Here is a 21,445-nt window from a genome sequence, read left to right as displayed (position 1 = left end):
AACTCAATTAACCCCCCCCCCCCCCGAATGGGGGGTTTAAACACTTGACCATCCCCCCGAAGGGGGTTGGTTGCATTTTAAAATCTTGAGTAAGACACTAAACTAATCCCCGTGTATAAACAAATACGAGGCTGGTCTACAAAGTAAGTTTCCCTGGTGCCGTTTACAGAAATAAAACACAATTTCATGGAAATATTTATTGCAACAGATACAGCAAGTGTCCAGCTACTTTTCAACATATTCGCCACCGGAATTGAGACATTTGTCATACCGTGGGACCAACTTTTGAATACCTGTGTCGTAGAAGTCTGCCGCCTGGGATTGGAACCACTGTGTGACAACCATCTCCGCCTCTCTGTCATTCTCAAAAGCTGACGCTGACTGGACAGGAATTTCTTGAGGTGTAGGAAAAGATGGAAATCACTGGGAGCGAGGTCCGGGCTGTAGGGTGAATGATTAAACACCTCCCACCTGAACTCCTGCAGGAGACTTGCTGTCCGTCGAGCCGTTTGCGGCCTAGCGTTATCACTGACCGCACTTCACAATCGGCGGGAGCTGGAATAAGAACCTCCATCTTCAACAGCTGCAACGATGCTACTGGGAGAACGCGGGAAGTACCGTTAGTGCATGCGCCATGCTACGTCATTGCTCTATTACGTAGGCACAGTCGCTTCGCGCAATATAAGGTTTGCTAGCTGTGGGACGAGTGGGGAACTTACTTTTGGGACGCGCCTCGTATAAGGTGATATTGTTGATGACGTCATTTTTTGACGATAACGATGGCTAATCCTTTCGGAGCGCTTCTTGTAATCTGATATTTTACTTCTTTACGTCGCTGATCAGAGGTCAACAGTTCTTGGTTGGTCAACTATCTACGTCCAACACCACCCTTGCAAGTCTTCTTTTTTCCTCTTCTGTTTTTTGTTGAATAGTTCTGATGTTTTAGTTGTTTACGTCGCTGTTCAGAGGCCAACTGTTCTTGATCAGTCAACTTTCTACGTCCAGCATCACCATTGCTAATCTTCGTCTGTTTTTACTTTTTCTTTTTTCTCTCTTCTGTTCTTGTTGTATACGTTTTTCTATGTTTATCAATGTAACTCTCCCTTCGTTTTTCTTTATTTGTTAAATAGGTCTGATGGATTAGTACTTTACGTCGCTGTTCCGAGGCCAATTGATCTTGGTCACTCAACTTTCTACGTCCAACCCCACCCTTACAAATCTTCGTCTGCTTTTTTCCCCTTCTGTTCTTATTGAATACGTTTTTCTACGTTTATCGATGTAAGACTTCCTTCGCTTTTCTTTATTTCTTAAATATGTCAGATGTTGTAGTTCTTTACGTCGCTGTTCAGAGGCCAACTGTTCTTGGTCACTCAACTTTCTACGTCCAACCCCACCCTTACAAATCTTCGTCTGCTTTTTTCCCCTTCTGTTCTTATTGAATACGTTTTTCTACGTTTATCGATGTAAGACTTCCTTCGCTTCTCTTTATTTCTTAAACATGTCTGATGTTTTAGTTTTTACGTAGTAATACAGAGGACAACTTTTCTAGGTCAGTCAGACGTTTTAAAATCTTGAGTAAGACTCTAAACTAAGTCCCCCGAATGGGGGTCAAACACTTGAACAACCCACGTTTTGGGGAGGGTTGGTTGCGTTTTAAAATCTTGAGTAAGGCACTAAAGTAACCCCCTTCGGGGGGTTAGTTTAGTTTCTTTTTGGTTGAATATTATTATTAGTATCAGATTACCTTTTTGGTGTTGGCAACGTCTTCTTTCACTTTCCTTCATTTCTTAAATAGTTTTATGTCGCTGTTCGGAGGCGATGTGCTGCTTCTGGAGCAGTGATAATGCGACTGGCTTGATAGTTTTTGATTTCTTTGTTGTGAAGCGTTATTTGTTTCCTCGGCATTGTTGTGTTCCACAACAATGCCGATTTTGTTTATAGTTGACATTGTTGATGACGTAATTTATTGACGACAACGACTAATCACAAATTTTTATAAGCAGAAGAGACCAACAATGTGTAAATATGGACCGACAATGGTCAGCCTTTACGTGAACACCTGTGCGCATAACAATGCAAGAAAAAGAATTGGAATTTCTAACCCACGCCTGCAACAATCTTGGCTGAGCATGCCGTAAGGCTCTTTTCTCTTTTCTTATGCATGCAGTATAATAGCCTGAATGAACCGTATTGCACTCCATTCCTTTACCTAAGAAACTAATTGTTACGTCAGCTGTTTACTCGGCATTGTTGTGTTTCATTATCGCCGTCAACAATCCGCTTTCGTCATTGCGGAAAGAGCTGAGCTGTGAATCGCTGGTGGAAGAAGTGCGTCGTAGAGTAGATAATTTTGTGCTGTTAAAAACCTTTTAGAATATTACAAGTTCTTTTCTTATATAAGAATTATTGAGAAATCTGTGAAACTGCCCTCCACTCTCTCCATTATATTTTAGATTAGATCGATCATTGTCGGTGGACGTCGTGGTCTCTTACAATTGAACAAAGTTTGAGGTAAGGGATTCCTATTTATTATTATTTTTCATCACATTTAATGTTTTCATCTGCATTTGTGAACTCGTGTAAGAGAATTTAACTTGTCTTTTTTAACACAATTTCAAGTGGCATTAGATTGACTTCTGTTTGTTCACGGCATCATTGATAGTTAAAGAATATTCCAGGAGGCAATTAATTTTTAAAGGAATAAAATGTGTTTCGTAGCTCAGAATCTTAATAAAAATATGTGGATCTTAAGAAGTGGGATTTGTATTCTGAACAATAATTCTAAAACTTTACAATTCCTGATACATCGACATTTTAAAGCGTTTTGGAGAACCGTGAAGAATTTTTATTTCGGATTTAGAAGAATAAATATCGACGAATCTCCCTCTCATTATCTCCCTGCAACAGCAGATTAAATCCGGGGAATGATTGCTATTATTCAGTGCAAAGAATTCATGGGTGCAAAACGTGGTCTTTCTCTTTGAGGGAGGAACATAGACTGAGGGTCTCTGAGAATAGAGTGTTGAGGAAGATGTTTGGACCCAAAACGGGAGTGGGACAGATAAAAGAGAAAAATGCTTGACGAGCTCCACACCCGATGTTGTTAGGGTGAGTTGAGTGTTTATAAGGCCTGAAGGGAGGAGACCTCTGGGAAGACTTCGGCGTCAGTGGGAGGATAACATTAAGATGGATCTTAGGAAGATGGGACTCGATGTAGCGAACTGGCTCAGGATAGACCCTGGTGGCGGTCTTTCTGAACACGATGATGAACCTTCTGGTTCAGTAAAGGAGGTGGGCTATTCTTTGACGAACCGAGCTCCAAACGTCTTTTCATAGAATATCCTGCACATTGCAGTGTTTGAGTAGCTTGATGTAGGCCTGATCTACGAATGCGGTAGAACAACTTAGAGCTTTTGTGACTGTTACCAACTATAATTCTCGCGTTCGTTTGATAAATTTAAAATATATTTTGTGCTCTTGGTTTATATAAACGTGCAATTTAGGCAGGAAAGTCCTTAATAACGTAAGCTCTTAAGCACTTTTAGTTCTATAGAGAGAGAAGAACTCGAAAATTTTATTTCTATGAAAAGTCGTAACTTTCTTTTTCCAACATTTATTTCTTAACTGTCTGGTTCTGCATCAAAGGTCACGCAATTTCAATGGCATATTTTTGTCGTAATTGTTCAAAATCTGTTCACGAGAGTAGAAGCATCTAAGACTTTATGGATTACTTGATATTTTATTCGAAATGTCTAAGTAGTTTACATAAAAGAAGATTTAACTTTATGCGAGTAATGACAAACACGCGGCATGACTTAATATTGCCTAAATCAGTCACATCTTCAGGGTGATTAAGCCAAGAAGAGTGAGATGAGCCGGGCATGTGGAGTGCATGGATGGGAAGCCTGAGGGGAAGAGACAGCTGGGGAGACCTAGACGTAGATGGGAGAATAATCTCAGGCGGGATAGGAGTTGAAGGAGACTGGATTTTGTAGGCCCAGGGCAGGGTCTGATGGAGGGCTTCGTTAGTTCGGTGTTGAAACTTCATGTTCCGCAAGCCGTTTATGTAATTATGTCACATTTACAGCTTTGTCACTTTGTGTTGGATCTCAACTGGCGATCCAGTAACGAAGAAACAAACTGATTCCATGGAGCCGAAGTCGTACTTGAGAATCTAACAGTAGCCCAGGTGATCAAATATCTCGCCTTTTATGAAACATGAAGTTTCATGTTCGTGTTTCCAAGATCCCGCCTCTAAGCCATATCCACAAGCCACATCTTCATTCCCCACCTCTCTAAGGTCCATTTTAATATTATCCCAGTAATGCAGAGGACTCTCAAGTGACCTTTTCTTTTCAGGTCTTCCGATTAAAGAGTTGCATTTCTTGTCTCTGCCATGCGTTCTACATGTCCCGTCCATCTCATCACCCTCGATCTGACAGCCTACAACTTATTAATAAGTGAAGAGATCTATAAAGCTCCATGTTACGCATTTTTCACCATTCCCTTGTCAGTAGCTCTCTAGCAGGGCCAGATATTCTTCCCAGTATTGTGTTCAATCTCATTCACTCTCAGTTGATGTGCACACGCGTCAGTATGAAGAAAAACCTGTAACAGCGATCGACTGTTTTTCAGGAGATGGAGTCAAACCAAAGTCTCTGCCGTTCTCAAGATGGCGACAGTTGCACGTACACGGAAGCATTGGTCCTCCTGAAACAGGTGAAAGAGCTGAGAGAGAATAAACTCTTGTGTGACGCGGTGTTGAGGTTGGACGACGACGGCGTCTTCCCAGTCCACAGAGTGATTCTGTCGATGCGTAGCGAATATTTCAGGTTTGTTTATTTAATGACGTGTTTGATTAACACGTGAAATAAGGACTTAATAGACCTCAATTCGTATGTGAAATGTTTTATCCCCTTTGCTATTTGTCTTTTGTTATTTGTTCATTGTCATGAAATTTCACGGCGATGAGGAAGAAGAAGAAGAATATCTTCTGGACGTTGCGCCGTAGAAACGAGTGGCATTTCAGACGTACTTACTGCCTTCTTTCCTTGATGATGGAGGCAGTAAGCACCTCTGAAACGTTCGATAATTTCTACGAGACAACATCCCAGAAGACGTACGTGGTTTTTTGTACTAATTTTTAAGTGCGATTGTACCAATCTGACAGTCAATCGACCTGGAGGGAGAAATAGAATCCATTTCCAATACGTTTTGTTTTTAACACATAAAGACGACCGACTCAGTCCAGAAGCAAGTTGGTAATGCACCTTCGTCACGCCATTGTCCGGAACATTGAATGCTGCTGTGACATGCTCTGTCTGAAATATAATAAACTGTATCAAAGTACCTCGTAAAAAATGTTTCATTGTTAGGCGAGAATCGTTCGAGAATTTGTGCATACGTTAATTTGCTTGAGTTTTAAATAATGATTTGGTGCGTTCTTGAAATGAGAAGTGAAAATGTTTTGGCAGAACAAATGGATTTCATATTACGAACTGTTCTACCAACGAAGCTAGTTAGTCTAATAAAAATATGCTTAAATGTAGCAAAATTCGAGTAGGTAAATATGTATCTGAGACATTCTTCATCAAGAACGGTCTAAAACAAGGAGATGCTTTGTCTCCCTTGCTCTTTAACTTTGCGCTAGAATATGCCATCAGGAAAGTCCAAGATAGACAGGAGGGTTTGCAATTGAATGGGACACATCAGCTATTGGCATATGCTGAAGATGTTAATTTATTGGGGGACGATATAAATACAATAAAGAGGAACGCAGAAGTTTTACTGGAGGCTAGTTAGACAGGTGAGGCTAGAAGTAAATTTAGAAAAATCTAAGTACATGTTAGTATCTCGTCATCAGCAGACAGGCTGGCAAAATTATCTTAGGGTGGCTAATAAATCCTTTGAAACTGTTACAAAGATCAAATATCTGGGAACAATAACAAATCAAAATGACACTCATGAGGAAGTTAGGAGGAGATTAAATTCTGGAAATGCTTGCTACTTCTCAGTTCAAAATATTTTGTCTTCCCGTCTGATTTCTAAGAACCTGAAAATTAAAGTACGCAAAACAATAATCTTCCCTGTTTGTTTATGGGTGCGAAACATGGTCTCTCACTCAGAGGGAGTAACACAGATTGCAGGTGTTTGAGAATCGGGTGTTGAGGAGTATATTGGGGCTTAAGAGGGAAGACGATGGGGCATGGAGAAAACTGCATATTGATGAGCTTAAAAATCTGTATTCCTCCCCCAGTATTGTAAGGGTGATTTAGTCGAGAAGTATGAGATGGGCGGGGCATGTAGCGCGCATTGATGGGACAAGAGATGTGCACTGGGTGTTGGTTGTATAGCCTGAGGGAAAATGACCGCTGGGGAGACCTAGACGTAGATGGGAGGATAATCTCAGGCGGGATCTATGGGAGATAGGAGTTGAAGGAGACTGGATTTTGTTGGCCCAGGACAGGGTCCGATGGAGGGCTTTGGTTAATTCGGTGATGAACATTCGGGTTCAGTAAGCCATCTAGTTATTTAGGTAGTAAGTTATTACGAACTGTTCAATCAGTGGAATGAACAACCTGCGATTTATGTTGAAATATTTGTGTTAATTTGCTGGTTGACTTTAAAATTTCTGTAGTAGTTGTTATAACCTCAGATATCTCTTGGAAGATTCGAGGGTATGTAAGAAACGAGGTGAATATTCTATAGTACAAATGTTCACTGCTTGCCATTTTACCCGTTTTCTTCACAGGTTATTTTCTGGTACTGACCTAAACGGTTTTCTGTCAGCATCCGATTTGTAAGTTATATTCAGTTAAGCCTACGCAAGCTCTTGAACCCCTCGCAGTTAATTTGGCCCCATTAGAACACGTTCTGGGAGTTTTCGAATTTTCAGATAACAATAATTCATCCACCACATTGACAGAAGGATACTTTTATTTAGCTACGTGAGTTATAAAACTTAAACTTTATGCGCTAGTCTTGTAATTTTCTGCTCGCCTTTTCTCGAAATCAGTTTAAATTAACGAATGCTTCGTGACGTTTCAGGAACCTCTTCACAACACAGCACCACAGTGAGGAGACTGAGATTCTTCTCCACGGGGTCAGCTCAGATGTGATGACCCAGATACTGGATTATGTTTATTTTCGCGAGGTGGACATCCGCTCCGACAACGCTCGTCAGCTGCTTGTGGTGGCTGAATACTTGTGTAATCCGGACGTGCCTAAACTCTGCTGCGACTTCCTCAAGGACGCGATGGACGTCGACAACTGTATCAGCATCATGCAGTTCGCAAGGTAATTGATGTTCATTTGTCATTTGCTGTGACGCCAGCCTTCGTCGCTGGAGCGAATCAGCTTTACTCAAGACAGCAGCCGAGTGCCGGGCCGGAGATTAAAGCCTCTGACTGAGGACGGCAAATTATAAAGTTTGGCAGTTTGCAATTAATGTGCCTGTAATTTAAATGTTCTGTTTTAACTACATATATTTCGATCGTTATTACGACGAGCAGATGACTAATTTCACCATGTAGAACGTAAATCATGACCTATTTCATGGTCACAATTAAATTTGTCTTCCTCTCGAATTCCTTTTCTTCTTTCTTTCTTTCTCTGCGGAATTCCTTGCTTCTTACATAATTCTCCAAATACCAAAATCAACATTCAGCCCCACATATTTCTGCATACAGCAAAACTTCTGTCGACCGAGCCTCGATTATCTGATTCCCGCATTAAGCGACCGAATTCCAACCAGATCGGTTGCGATTGGTTTCCACCGGCCAGATGTGTTAAAGCGATGTCCACGAGGTACAGTTCATTGATCTAATCTCACATCCAAATTCTGCTGAGTATTATGAACACTTCAGGGCATTTAGAGAACTGGTTATTATCGGGCAAAGACGAAAAACAACCCGCTGGTTCCCGTAGGTGCTCAACCCTTACTCCTTCTTGTTCAGGACAACACAGCAAGCAAATCAACTGACATCGGCAGAATCACACCAGAACCTCCAATTCATGCGATGGACAGAATGACAGATAAATTCACTATTTTAATACAGGGACTCCTTCGAACTGCGCTCACGAGTGACTTTTACCATCGGCTTGTGCGAGCGAAACGCCCGCATCTTCTGCTGCCGAGGAAAATTTATATTGAATCTCTAGGTATTTGTTCATAGCCATGGCCACGTTCCCTTTTCCCTCGCTCATCCGACCCGTGGTTCCCCCACATAGTCCGGTTACACGAGGTTTCACTGGATTAACACACACAGTTAACAAAATGTCGTTTCGCCAAGGTTAATAACAGAATTAAAAATTCTACACTCCTCATCTTACTGCCTTCTTCGCTTGCGTACGCCATGCCCTTGTTTAAAATTGTAACCTTTTCACGAGGACGATGGCATTGCCTGGGAACATTCAGAGCCGAAAACTTTCTATTTTGCCCCGGTTAAACGGAGCGTCTCTCATCGTTGCCTCTCCACGTGTCTGCTCTCAGTCTCGTTCATTTGGGCTCCAAATGGTTAAGGTATAAACTTCAGGCGAAATACTGTGGTGTGCAAATACTTGAGAATTCAGTTATTGCTGCAGTGTTTCAATGTGTCAGAGTCCGAAGGAGATCGATTCTGAGTTGGCTCTTACCCTCGCTGTCGCAGGTTACACTTCTGCGTCGACCTTGACACTTACGCTCGTAGCCTCGTTCTGCTTAACTTCGTGGAAGTGTCTCAGCAGAGCGAAGAACTGCTGGAACTGCCTGTAGATGAGCTGCAAGCGGTAATCGAGGCCGAGGAACTGAACGTGAAGGACGAGAGAGTTGTGTGGGAGTGCATTCTCCGGTGGATCAACCAGGACCCGGACAACAGGAAAGGCCACATCGCGGACCTTTTGAAGGGCGTCAGACTGGAACGTCTGGACACAAAAGTTTTCAAGGAGGTCAGTATTGCCCCTGAAATCGTGGATGTCTATGGAAAGTGATGCCCGCATTTTCAATTCCATATTCACACGTGTTCGTAACTGATTAATGCAAATTGGGAGCCTTTTTCTTCGTCACGTGGAATCCCGTTCGTCTGTCGTGTGTTTCAGCTCGAGATCGTCCGAACAGATGTTCATTAGATATAATGCTGATGAGCTTTAACAGAATCTGTTGATATATTCCAATTCTGGTTAAAATGTTACAATAATATCGTGAAAATTTTACAATGTTTGAATGCCTTATTCCGCGCAAAATTTGCTGCGTAAGAAATCACCAGATTCCCTTAGTTACCATAGTTACAGTAACTACCTGTCGAATGCCGCTGGTAATACGCTCGCATATACGAGGTGCGATCGGAAAGTTTCAATACTGTGTCAATAGAGGGCGAACCGGATGTAGTACGAGCTTCTGCCATTAGGGGGTGCGGCCTACATTCATAGTGAATCAGTGTGCCAGCCGGCATCATCGAATTAGCATTTGTTTCTTAGTTACGGGCGTTTTTGTAGTGCATTATACCGACCCTCCTCCGATTTCGGAATGGCGTGTGAATCAAATTTTGCCAAAGACTCGCCAAAACGGCTACGGAAACCTATGAAATGCTAAAGCAAGCATTTGGGGAGTCTGCAATGGGTCGTGCACAAACTTTTGTGTGGCATTCATTTTTTAAAAATGGCCGAACCTCTGTCGATGATGACGAGCGTTCTGGACGACCATCTTCGAGCACAACGCCCGAAAATGTTACGAAGATTCGGCAGGCAATTCACGAAGATCGACATCGTACCATCAACGACTTGTGCGACATTGTTGGAATAGGCTATGGGACTTGTCAGCTGATTCTAAAGGAAGAACTCCACATGCGACGCATTATGACAACGCGCCAGCGCACACCGCCCTCAAAGTTCAGCAGTTTTTGGCCTCAAACACCGTGGCCGTTATCCCGCACCCTCCTTATTCGCCGTGTGACTTCTTCCTCTTCCCAAAGATGAAAATTCAGCTAAAGGGAAGGAGATTTGAGACGATAGAAGAGATTCAGGCAGAATCGCAGATGGTGTTTGCCAGGCTGACAAAGAAAGATTTCCAGGGATGCTTCCAGGCTTGGCAGCGGCGCTGGGATCGTTGTGTTCACTCCCAGGGGAACTACTTCGAGGGTGATGGATGAATTTAATACCTGAGATAAGTGTACGGGTTTTTATACGCGCAGTCTATAAACTTTTCTATCGCACTTCGTATGTGTGTATGTGCAAAACAAATATTCGATTAGTCCTTTCATGCAGATATGGGAGTGGAGTTAATAATCGCCTTTTATTCATCGTCTGTAAGTTTGACAGTCCGTCGGCGCTACAATTTTTTATTACAGTCTCAGCGTTTATTAAGATCGATTACATGTTTCAGTTCAACTACAGCATTCCACCGTTAACTACATTGAAACGCCCACATAGCTTGAATATTAAAATCCTCTTACAGATAAATCACGTCTTCTAGCGAAGCGTTCTACTTACCCAAATATCCTACTGCCATAAGAAGCATATCTCTGACGATATATATAATCAACCCGAGATCACTTCAGAGTGATAATCGTCAACTGATTGACCACATAGGGACAACAGATATCCGAAAAGTGCAGCAAGATAGCTTTCTAATATATCCAAGAGGAAAATACCCAAGGGGCTTCAAATTCACAGACAGCTTTAACATTCTAATATGTTAAACGTACTCTCACAAACCAACCTTACAACTTATGAGATTATTACTTCCATTTCGGCATTCTCTTTAACCCCAGAGGAAAAATGTGTCCATTCTGGGTCAAATGCCCTGTGTTTTCAGCCACTCACCCCTTACTAATATTTGTCAAACAATCGCACGGATTCATGAAAATGTTATCTTCTTCAAATGTCTTTACATCTTATCATTCGTATCTACTAGTTTCGAAAACTTAAAGAGAATTACTTGATAATGACCAATTAAGGTCGAAACATGCAATGGCTCTTAACAGACATCGAGCCCATAACCACACGCTGTTGTGTTGACGGGCCTTCCACCCAAACATCTACATTCAGCAGGTTGCCTCCCTTGAAACTCGAAGCAACTAACTGACATAAATTCCTTTTGATGTTACGGAATTTTGACGACTAATTAAAGTTATCGAATCAAAAAGAATGTGGTGATCGCAGCGCGCATCTCGCACGGGAGAGACGAAAAATGAATTACAATTTTTGAATGTAACTCAAAATGCAACCCTTACTGAAGTATTTAACTTTCGGTTGAAACACATTTCAATAGTTTTCTCTAAGATTGATTTAAACTTGACTTCGCTTCTCTCAACAACCTGTGTATTTATTAAGAGCGTCGTTACATAAACCAAAAACATAGTTTTCTTTATATACCATAGTAGATTTCGGTGAGTTCCCAACCAAATTATGTGTGAATTTCTTATCTCATCAGCATTGGAACATGCCATCCCTTCCTAAGAGTTCACAAGGTCGACATTGTACTGTTCAACAGGTGTCAAATCACCCTTACGTGACTGAAAACGAGGCGTGCAGACCCTTGATCTCGGAGACGCTCAAATTCCTGGACGACGTGGAAAGGTTGACGAAGGAAGACGAGGAATTCGTGACACCAAGGATTGCCCGCCCGCGAATCCCTCAGGATTTTCTGTTTGCTATTGGTGGGTGTCGTGATAGAAGGCCGACAGATGTGATCGAAGCGTACGACGCACGAGCAGACCGGTGGAGTGTGGTGAGTTGCACGCATTTCTACTCTTACCGTACCTTGTTAAATGACGCCTCCGAGAAAAACTACTTTTCCTCTTTTTTGCTTACTTTTACTGGGTAAGTGTTTATTTAAGCTTAATCACAAGCACCTCCTCGCCTCTTTATTTCGTGTTCGCTTATTTAAATTGCACTAAATACTTTTTTAAGAGGAGCTCCAAAGACATGAATTAAAAAGAATAAATAAATAAATTACTCAAATGCTGAGTCTCGTGTAAAATGTAAGTTCTAATAGGAATCGACCAAGGATGTGAAGTTTGCCTTAAATACCATTTACAATAAGCGTCCTACATCAACTGTCATGGCAAACTGTCTGCTGATTTTAGTCATCGTTGATCGTCAGTGGATTTCAACGTAATAAAAGAAGCACTGCTCAGTGGGGATATTGGCCATCTGCGTAGTAACGCCTCGTGAATTAGAAGGCTGACATGCTGTTTGGGGTGGAGTGGGGGACGTACTGCCTCCAGATTTGCGTCGAATACCCCAAAACACCAAAATCTGTCTTTGCCATCGTACGAACCTGAAATGTCAGCTGTTGACCAGAAATTAATTCTACATTTGTCTGTCGTATTTGACGAGGGCACTGGTAATGTTTGAGCTTCTCTTCGGGTATTCCTGTTTCCTCCGTCTCTCTTATAATTCCACGATTGCTCCAAGTTAATTTCTCACGGTCTTTGTCGAGTGCCTCCCTCCTCGGTGTAGCAATTTCGGTTGCACCTCTGCTCTGGTGGTTCGTCGCTTGGCCTCTAATGTAAGGACTTCACATCAGTAGACCGAATGACCCAAAGAAACGTAAAACCATTACCTGTCGTTCCTGCAGGTGGAGGGGTTCGACTCGATCGGTCCTCGAATGAACCATGGCACGGCAGTGATCGGTTTCGACATTTACGTCATCGGTGGTTGTGATGACAGGAAATCATTAAGCTCATGTCGCTGCTTCAACGCTCTTACGAAGACATGCCGCAAGGTGGCGCCTATGCATGAATGCAGGTAAGATGTAGATCGGTAACTAAGGAACTCCTTGGAGCAGAGTCCTTCTTCAAAAGCTGATAGTCGCTCTGTTAGTCAAGTTATAAATCTGGGCAGGGGCTTTAAAATTGTACCACTCACACACAGGAGTATCGTGCAAAGTGTAAATAGGTAGGACTTTTGCGACAATGTTGGTTTTAAGAATGCGATTTGCTTGTTAACCTGAATTATGATTCAATAATGACAAGCTAACAATTGCGTTCTTCGAGAGGAAATGGATCTGAATCAGCATTAAATGAGTGTAGCAGATCGTGTACTTTTTTCGTTTCAGATTCAGTTTAAGTGTGGCAGTTCTGCGAGGCGCAGTGTACGCCACGGGCGGTTACAATTATTATGATTATCGCAGAACGGCTGAAAGATACGAGTGCAAGGCGAACCAGTGGTCTTTGATCGCTCCCATGAACACAGGGCGACGCAATGCAAGTGCGGCTGTACTGAATGGTACGTAAATGCTGTGAAAAAGAAATGTGTGACTTAGTGCAGAAGGCGAGGCGTCTGTCTGTCCGCGTGTGACAACGCAAGAACGGTTGAAGGAATCTCAGGATTCGAGGTTATCACGTTGCTAGTACGAATTTGGCTGTCGTTTGGCTTTTACCGACGTTTCAGAAGAAGTTTACGTCTTCATCATCAAGGCATTCCTCTTCAACTTGATCTTAGTTTCCCCCACTCCATTAACCCAAAATCCTTTAATAACCAATTCTTTTATCCGTGCTGCTTACTACGTTATTTCACGGACTGCAACGGCTGGAAGTTCTGAGTGCGTGATGGTTCCTTCTGTTCTTGTAAGCTGTCCCTCGACATGGTCTTCTGCCTTTGTAGTGTGCACTCGGAGTGAGTGCAAACAACCATCAAACTATCAAACTGGCTCTCATATAATATAGATTTAATATGTTTTTGAGACGGTTAATAATCTCATGTAAATAGCAAATTGTATTATAAATGTAGAGCACCTTTTAGCAGCTCGTACCGTACATCTTTGGTACCAAATTTGATAAAACCCGTTTCACAGAAGATGTAACTTACCATCATTTACATTATGCATTAATTTCAGCAGTTTATGCTGTTTATATTAAATTTTATCAGTTAAACTCGTTTCCTTTGACAGGCTGACTGTCTGCATTCGAAACAAAGAAACAGATGAACAGAGACGGCCGTGTCTGTGCAGTTTCTGTGACACGAAGGGGGACTTAATAGATTTACAAATTTAAGTACGGATTGTCCCATGTCTGTGCTCTGCATGGACCACTTTAATTATAGCTAATTTTTACAGACAAAATATACGTCGCTGGTGGATGTGACGAAAAGAATTCTCTAAACTCGGTGGAAGTTTATGACCCGGACACCAACCGATGGACGTTCGTTACACCAATGCTATCTGGACGTCAAAGTTTTTCTTGCGTCGCGTTCCACGGCTGTCTGTACGCCCTAGGTGAAAACTCTGGACATTCCGAGTGATGTTCCTCTATCCTTCTTCCAGAAATCTCTATTGTGAAATGTCTTCCGGTTTTCTTTGAGTGATTGAGATTTTATGAACAGCATTTTTCTCCTGTCTACGAGGCGCGTCCCAAAAGTAAGTTTCCCTGGGGCCGTTTACAGAAACAAAACACAATTTCATGGAAATATTTATTGCAACAGATACAGCAAGTGTCCAGCTATTTTTCAACATATTCGCCACCGGAATTGAGACATTGGTCATACCGTGGGACCAACTTTTGAATACCTGTGTCGTAGAAGTCTGCCGCCTGGGATTGGAACTACTGTGTGACAACCATCTCCGCCTCTCTGTCAGTCTCAAAACGCTGACGCTGACTGGACAGGAATTTCTTGAGGTGTAGGAAAAGATGGAAATCACTGGGAGCGAGGTCCGGGCTGTAGGGTGGATGATTAAACACCTCCCAGCTGAACTCCTGCAGGAGACTTGCTGTCCGTCGAGCCGTGTGCGGCCTAGCGTTATCACTGACCACACTTCACAGTCGGCGGGAGCTGGAATAAGAACCTCCATCTTCAACAGCTGCAACGATGCTACTGTGAGAACGCGGGAAGTGCCGTTAGTGCATGCGCCATGCTACGTCATTGCTCTATCATGTACGCACAGTCGCTTCGCGCAATATAAGGTTTGCTAGCTGTGGGACGAGTGGGAAACTTACTTTTGGGACGCGCCTCGTATATAGAGTTAATATGTCAGTAATTTTACACCCGATTCGTGATTTCGATTAAATTCTCCACAAAGAACACTTAACTAACTAACTAACAACGCATAATCTCTTGTGGTATTTCAAGTAATTTATGCCCCAGTTTTACAGGTAAATATTTTGTTCTTGTAGCAAGGAAATTTCAGTTTCGTCGCGCTGTTATCCCCAAAAATCCGATGGTTTAAAGCAGTCCCTTCGCAGTCTTTGATATTCGTTACTTGTTTGTGTAACGCCGTTTTGAACAGTGGCTCTTGTGTTGTTGATATTTAAGGCTACTTTCGCACGTAGTTTCATGAAGCAGAAAACAGATGTCAGGCGAAATTGCCTGATGCTACAATTACAAAAATAATATTTAATTTCGTTCCTGCTATTAATATTAACACTGCAAAAGGAAATGAATTTTTCTTCGTTGCATTTCATTCGTTCGTTCCGTTTATGGAATTACAAATTTTAAGAGCTTAACTTCCGTTGGGTAAGACGGGCGGAGTGTGAAGCATTGAACTTACGATAAATACAAAGATCTAGAAAGTTATAATTATTAATGTTGAAGGTAAAATACCACTTGTGATACATAGTTTTAAAAGGAAGGATAATATTAAAATGTTTTTAAGGATCTAGAGTATGTGAAAATAGGTCAACTATCGACTTTTGTGAATAAGGTAATGAAACTTGTGGCTTCATAAAGGCCACACATTTCGTGGCCAGGTGACAGAGTTACAAATATCAAGAGGGGCCCAGCTCAATGGGGTTAGAATAAGTTCCCTTTGGCAGCTTTTTTATATGCTGTGGCCTATTACGGAATTTGTGTGTGCAGGAGGACTCAACAGGACATCAGACGAGCTCAGTACCGAAAAGTACGTCCCTGCAGAAGACACGTGGACCGAAATCCCTGACATGAACTTCTATTCAGATTATTTAAAAGCAGAAGTGTTCGACAACACGATCTTCGTTATCAGTAGATATTTTGACAAGGGCCACTTCGGATCCCAAGTCGCATATTTCGATGACATGGAAAATCGATGGTTTGTTTCTTTTTTTTATTGTTCAGGACTGTACAATCACAATGTGTTACTTTCGAAAAGCATTAGGAAGTGAATCATTTCCGGTCAAGGTAACCGCGATCTTGCTGATGCTGCGCCGTGTAGTGACGTAGAAACTGAGCAACGTTTCAGAGGTTCTTACTGCTAATCAGGGACTTGAATACAACGCGCAAATTGGGTGAGAGGAAGGGGGTAGAATGAACGCAGGTAGGGCGATGTTGCGGTCAAGGTGAATCTTTAAAGCAGAGGGCGAATGACTTGGAAATGCTAATCAGACGTAAGCTGTGACTGCATTAATAAGAAGCTCTTTGACTAAGTTTCTTTGATCAGAGGCACTCTCTTGGGCAGGAAGTGTCTGGCTTTCGGCACATCAGCATCGCCATAATCTTCCGCTTTCATCAAAGTCTTAGGCTAGTCTCATGTTCCCATTTTTGATCGAAGTTTATTTCAAAATGACTGTCTCTTGCCGTGTTTGACCACGCAGTCTCCTGCCATCTGTTGACGGAGTTGGTAAGCAGCTCCAAAAACTTCCCAGAAGACAAATTTCTTCACACTTGTTTGTGCAAGAGCCAGAAATCCCTCAGAAATTCGTTTGATTTTTGTCTGAGTCTGTTTTACGTCCAGCAGAACCTCTCTAGAAATATTTTTGATGGGACAAATTTTTTTTGAAAGTGTATTGCTAAAAGAGGGAAATATTGTCATGGGCGCATATCTCTAACAATACACGCTTATCTCGCCAAAGAAAGTGTGTGATTAAATTTATTATTCTGACCGAAGGTAATGGCTTAATGAAGTGTACGAAAGTTAGCTAGTGCGGAACACAAGTCATTTGACAGCGTTTTAAAATTGTCATAACCTCTCCCTCCACTTTGATGTAATAAAATGTATTACGTTATAATAGCACGTTGTCCGGTGTTCTGTGCGCATGAGTGAAAGAAAGATCACGTGGGAACTGTTCTGAAATATGGTGTGGCAATCGTGCATTAAATTCCGATTGGGGGAATTTTTGTTAAGGTTGTTTGGAAACAAATTATAAGCAACGACATTTCGGTGGAAGCTGTTCCCTTAGCTTCAAGCAGTTTTCCATTCAACTCAAAGACAGAGCCAGCCCATCAGACATAATATTTATAACGACTGAAAAAGTTAGTTTTAAGAAAATTGTTAATTTCTTGACATAAATGCACCGACATTCAAATTACATTTCTATTAAATTTATATTAAATAAATTATTTATGGTAGAAGACGCATTCCTTCATGAGATTCATCATCGCATGTGGAGCTACATATTTTCTGTAACTGTGTCCGCGAAATGTGATAAAAATTGTCTTGAGTGTGGATAATACCGATGGATGATGAAAAAGGGTTTGATTTCACTTTTAATATTTCAAATTGCAGGTACCAGGCGGCAGACATGAATGTTCATAGAATCGAGTTTTCGACTTGTGTCATCAAGAACCTACCGAACGCAAGAGATTACGCCTACAAACACAGAGACAAATTAATGGAGGAGAAATGCAATGAGAAGATGGCGGAGTAACGTAAAAAAATGTTGGTTTGGGTAAAAAAGCAGGCAACTTTCTATTTACGATCGAGTTCCGTTCCAAGACGTTGTTCGTTATATGTATCTTGCATTCCTGAGCTTTTACGATACATATCGTATACGAGGTGCGATCGGAAAGTTTATAGACTGCGCGTATAAAAACCCGTACACTTATCTCAGGTATTAAATTCATCCATCACCCTCGAAGTAGTTCCCCTGGGAGTGAACACAACGATCCCAGCGCCGCTGCCAAGCCTGGAAGCATCCCTGGAAATCTTTCTTTGTCAGCCTGTCAAGCACCATCTGCGATTCTGCCTGAATCTCTTCTATCGTCTCAAATCTCCTTCCCTTTAGCTGAATTGTCATCTTTGGGAAGAGGAAGAAGTCACACGGAACTAAATCCGGCGAATAAGGAGGGTGCGGGATGACGGCCATGGTGTTTGAGGCCAAAAACTGCCGAACTTTGAGGGCGGTGTGCGCTGGCGCGTTGTCATGATGCGTCGCATGTGGAGTTCTTCCTTTAGAATCAGCTGACAGGTCCCATAGCCTATCCCAACAATGTCGCACAAGTCGTTGATGGTACGACGTCGATCTTCGTGAATGGCCTGCCGAATTTTCGTAACATTTTCGGGCGTTGTGCTCGAAGATGGTCGTCCAGAACGCTCGTCATCATCGACAGAGGTTCGGCCATTTTTAAAACATGAATGCCACACAAAAGTTTGTGCACGACCCATTGCGGACTCCTCAAATGCTTGCTTTAGCATTTCATAGGTTTCCGTAGCCGTTTTGGCGAGTCTTTGGCAACATTTGATGCACACGCCATTCCGAAATCGCAGGAGGGTCGGTGTAATGCACTACCAAACCGCCCGTAACTAAGAAACAAATGCTAATTCGATGATGCCGGCTGGCACACTGATTCACTATGAATGTAGGCCGCACCCCCTAGCGGCAGAAGCTCGTACTACATCCGGTTCGTCCGCTATTGACTCAGTCTTGAAACTTTCCGATCGCACCTCGTACGTTAGCAGCCATTTTAAAGCATTAAAAGCATGTACTAATTATCATATAATAATTTTCTGATAATTATTGTAATAAATACATTTTTAAAAGTTTCTTTATTTACATTTTACAATTATGTTCACTATACGTTTGGCATTTCGTTTTATGAGGAACTCTATCTATTGGCGGCTTTAAGGAATTTTGAATGATTTGTGACGTTCGTTATAGCTAACGTTCGTAGACCGAGATTTGCCTGTAGTTTGCAGTTGATTACAACCACGACTAACACATAATTTTAATTAAGTACCTTACGAAAATAATGTAGAAAACTGGGAATTGATGTAGGATCTATAAAAGAAAATTAAAAAAAAGAAATCATTTTGCAGCAAAGAAGGAAAAATTATTTCTCTTCGTTTTCTGCTCAAGAAGTCTTATTGAAATTAATTATTTTACAGACGTTTAATTTTATCTAAAATATTACCATCCATCAAGACACAGCAGTTTCACCTTGCGTCTTGTATTAAATAAATCCACTTGTGGCGACATGTTTCGAGTTCCGAAACCGTCTTTACGGTATCACGGGAAGATTAAATGTTCTTACTTCATGAACATCATTTACAAAACTTCATTATGAAGGCAGCACACTGAGAATTTTCTTACTGATTTCTGACCTACGGGTGATATTTAAAAAATTGCAAAATTAAATTTGACTGAGATGTCCTAATATACCGGGTAATTATGCCATGTCCCTGGGGAAGTACCAACTTTTTCAAATGTCGAAAGAACCCAAGCTGTGATATGAAGTAATTTCCGGTATGAAATGAAACGTGAAACTCGGAGAAGAGGTTCTGGTGTAGTGACCATAAGAACTTGGGGGGCTGTCTTCCTTGCTTCGGGTAGTGATGTGGCTGGAATAGTAACTAGCCAGTCAGGTCCATGCCGCCATGAGTCTGATGAACACAAGCCGTCTGGCTGAAGACCTCGAGAAAGGTAATCTGCAGGATTATTCATTCCTGGGCAATGTCCCATTTGACTAGGCGTGGTGTAGCTCAAAATTTCTGTAACTCGATTGCAGATGAAAGTTTTCCAACGGTTCGGATCACTTCTTATCCACCGTAGTCACTCCATACAATGGCTTTGATAATATCGGATCCAGTTTCTTGGCAGAATTAGTGAAGGAGACGCGAGCCTATTAGTGCCGCGAGCAAATCAGGCCTTGAGAGTTTCTTTCTTTATAGGTGCTAACCTATTTTCGCTGCACACCAGATGAACGGAGCATTTGTTATCAGAGGTTGATCGAATGTGTAACACGGCGATATACACTCTCTTTGAGAGGTCGCAAAAGACGTGAATTGCTGATTTATTGTGCGTCTCCGATGCACCTATCCATCTTGGAATGCGTATGGAGGATACGTAGTGTAGCGAATTAATTTATAATATATATTATATAATCAATAAAATTTTAAAATAAATCATTACGGGATTAAACCTTTGTTGCAAAAAGAACAAGAGTGTTAACTTGCGCGCGTGCACACACAGGGACACTTCGAATTGAGGAATATAAATATTTTCTCTTATTGGACCTTGAACTTATAAATTTACAATGGGGACCGTCCATATTCCTGTGATGTGTGTAACAAATCATTCATTGAACAGAGTAATCTGAAGAGACATCAGCGTACGCACAGTGGAGAAAGGTCATATTCCTGTGATGTCTGTAATAAATCATTCACACTTTGAACTACACTGAAGAATCATCAACACATACACAGTGGGGACCTTCCATATTCCTGTGATGTGTGTAATAAGTCTTTCAGCCATAGAAGTAGTTTGAAGATACATCACCATATACATAGTGAGTGTCCATATTCCTGTGATGTCTGTAACAAATCATTCATTCAACAGAGGAATCTGAAGAAACATCAGTGCACGCACAGTGGAGAAAGGCCACATTCCTCTGATGTGTAATAAATCATTCACACTTTGAACTACACTGAAGAATCATCAACACATCCACAATGGGGACCTTCCATATTCCTGTGATGCGTGCAAGACTTATTCTGCTGTCAGAATGCAAATGAATACCTACTCGTGCACATTTGCTTTATACAGGAATATTATCCAGGATGGGAATAGTAATTGTGCATTTGAGGCAAAGGGCAGTCACATTCTTGTGTAATAAAATGATGAGCATCTCATGACATATGACGTGAAGTTTCTCTGCGACTAAATGCAATAAAATCTTCTCACATCTCGTGTTGTGTTATTTGTATAAAATTCATTCTTCAAACAAGCAAAACGGTGACAGTGACATCTTTTTAGTTTAACAATTTCATTCAGTTCATTACTTCCAAAATATTTTATAACTGTTTCATTGATATCAGGAATGTTATATAATTTTAAGATGTGTTAAGCATTTGTCATTTTTGTTATTTTCAGTTGCATATTTTACTGATAGTTCAAAATAATCATTCTAGCCTTCACGTTACTTGTAGGTCAAACAGGAGTGTAAGTTGTAATGGGTTTGCTATAAACAGATCACCTTCAGAATGCTGTACTTGGAAATGTCACAACTAGATCTAAGTGACGCAGAAAATTTTTTTGTGTTTTGTCAAAGATAATCCTACATAATGGCAGCAATATTTATTGTTCTTCCCATGTATATTACATTTGCTGCTATTATAATCACTATTTGTTATCAAAGGATAATATACTAACCTTGTCCAGGAAACTTTAGGTGATACATGTTAGGAATGTGTGAAGTACATACAGTCCACAGACCAGGAGATAAGCCCTGCTAGGAATTCGATATACGCGCATGCGCAAGATATCGTGGTGAGTGATGACCCATCCACAACCACTGAACAAACAACAGGCTTTCATCTGTTCTAATGGGTTCAGCTTTAATA

General features: G+C 41.5%; 1 protein-coding gene across 3 annotated transcripts; it reads left to right on the top strand.

The window, feature by feature from the left end:
• The first annotated feature begins 2,304 nt into the window (after nt 1–2,304).
• On the top strand, nt 2,305–19,368 carry LOC110840745 (kelch-like protein 10). Of its 3 annotated transcripts, XM_087339907.1 has the most exons (10): nt 2,305–2,511; nt 4,636–4,832; nt 7,048–7,296; nt 8,649–8,925; nt 11,468–11,704; nt 12,557–12,726; nt 13,037–13,206; nt 14,036–14,194; nt 15,772–15,979; nt 17,393–19,368. In XM_087339907.1, exons 2-10 carry the CDS (start codon nt 4,639–4,641, stop codon nt 17,532–17,534), a joined length of 1,806 nt encoding a protein of 601 aa, XP_087196033.1. In that variant the 5' UTR covers nt 2,305–2,511; nt 4,636–4,638; the 3' UTR covers nt 17,535–19,368. The 3 variants fall into 3 exon arrangements, with proteins under 3 accessions (XP_087196033.1, XP_087196034.1, XP_087196035.1); XM_087339908.1 differs by lacking the exon at nt 14,036–14,194; XM_087339909.1 differs by lacking the exons at nt 14,036–14,194; nt 15,772–15,979 and having other exon boundaries at nt 17,393–17,538.
• The last annotated feature ends 2,077 nt before the right edge of the window (nt 19,369–21,445 follow it).

This window comes from Zootermopsis nevadensis, unplaced genomic scaffold, assembly GCF_977971745.1.
Source record: "Zootermopsis nevadensis isolate Lab colony 2312 unplaced genomic scaffold, Znev_1.0 Znev_ptg000058l, whole genome shotgun sequence".
Taxonomy (NCBI): Eukaryota; Metazoa; Arthropoda; class Insecta; order Blattodea; family Termopsidae; genus Zootermopsis; species Zootermopsis nevadensis.
This window is presented reverse-complemented; position numbering and strand designations above follow the sequence as displayed.

Bases quoted from the DNA above. Each gene is read 5' to 3' on its own strand.
- LOC110840745 (XM_087339907.1), top strand. From the start codon at position 4,639: ATGGAGTCAAACCAAAGTCTCTGCCGTTCTCAAGATGGCGACAGTTGC. The intron at 4,833-7,047 runs GTTTGTTTATTT...GTGACGTTTCAG, and splicing joins ATGCGTAGCGAATATTTCAG to GAACCTCTTCACAACACAGC. The intron at 14,195-15,771 runs GTGAAAACTCTG...TTGTGTGTGCAG, and splicing joins CGGCTGTCTGTACGCCCTAG to GAGGACTCAACAGGACATCA.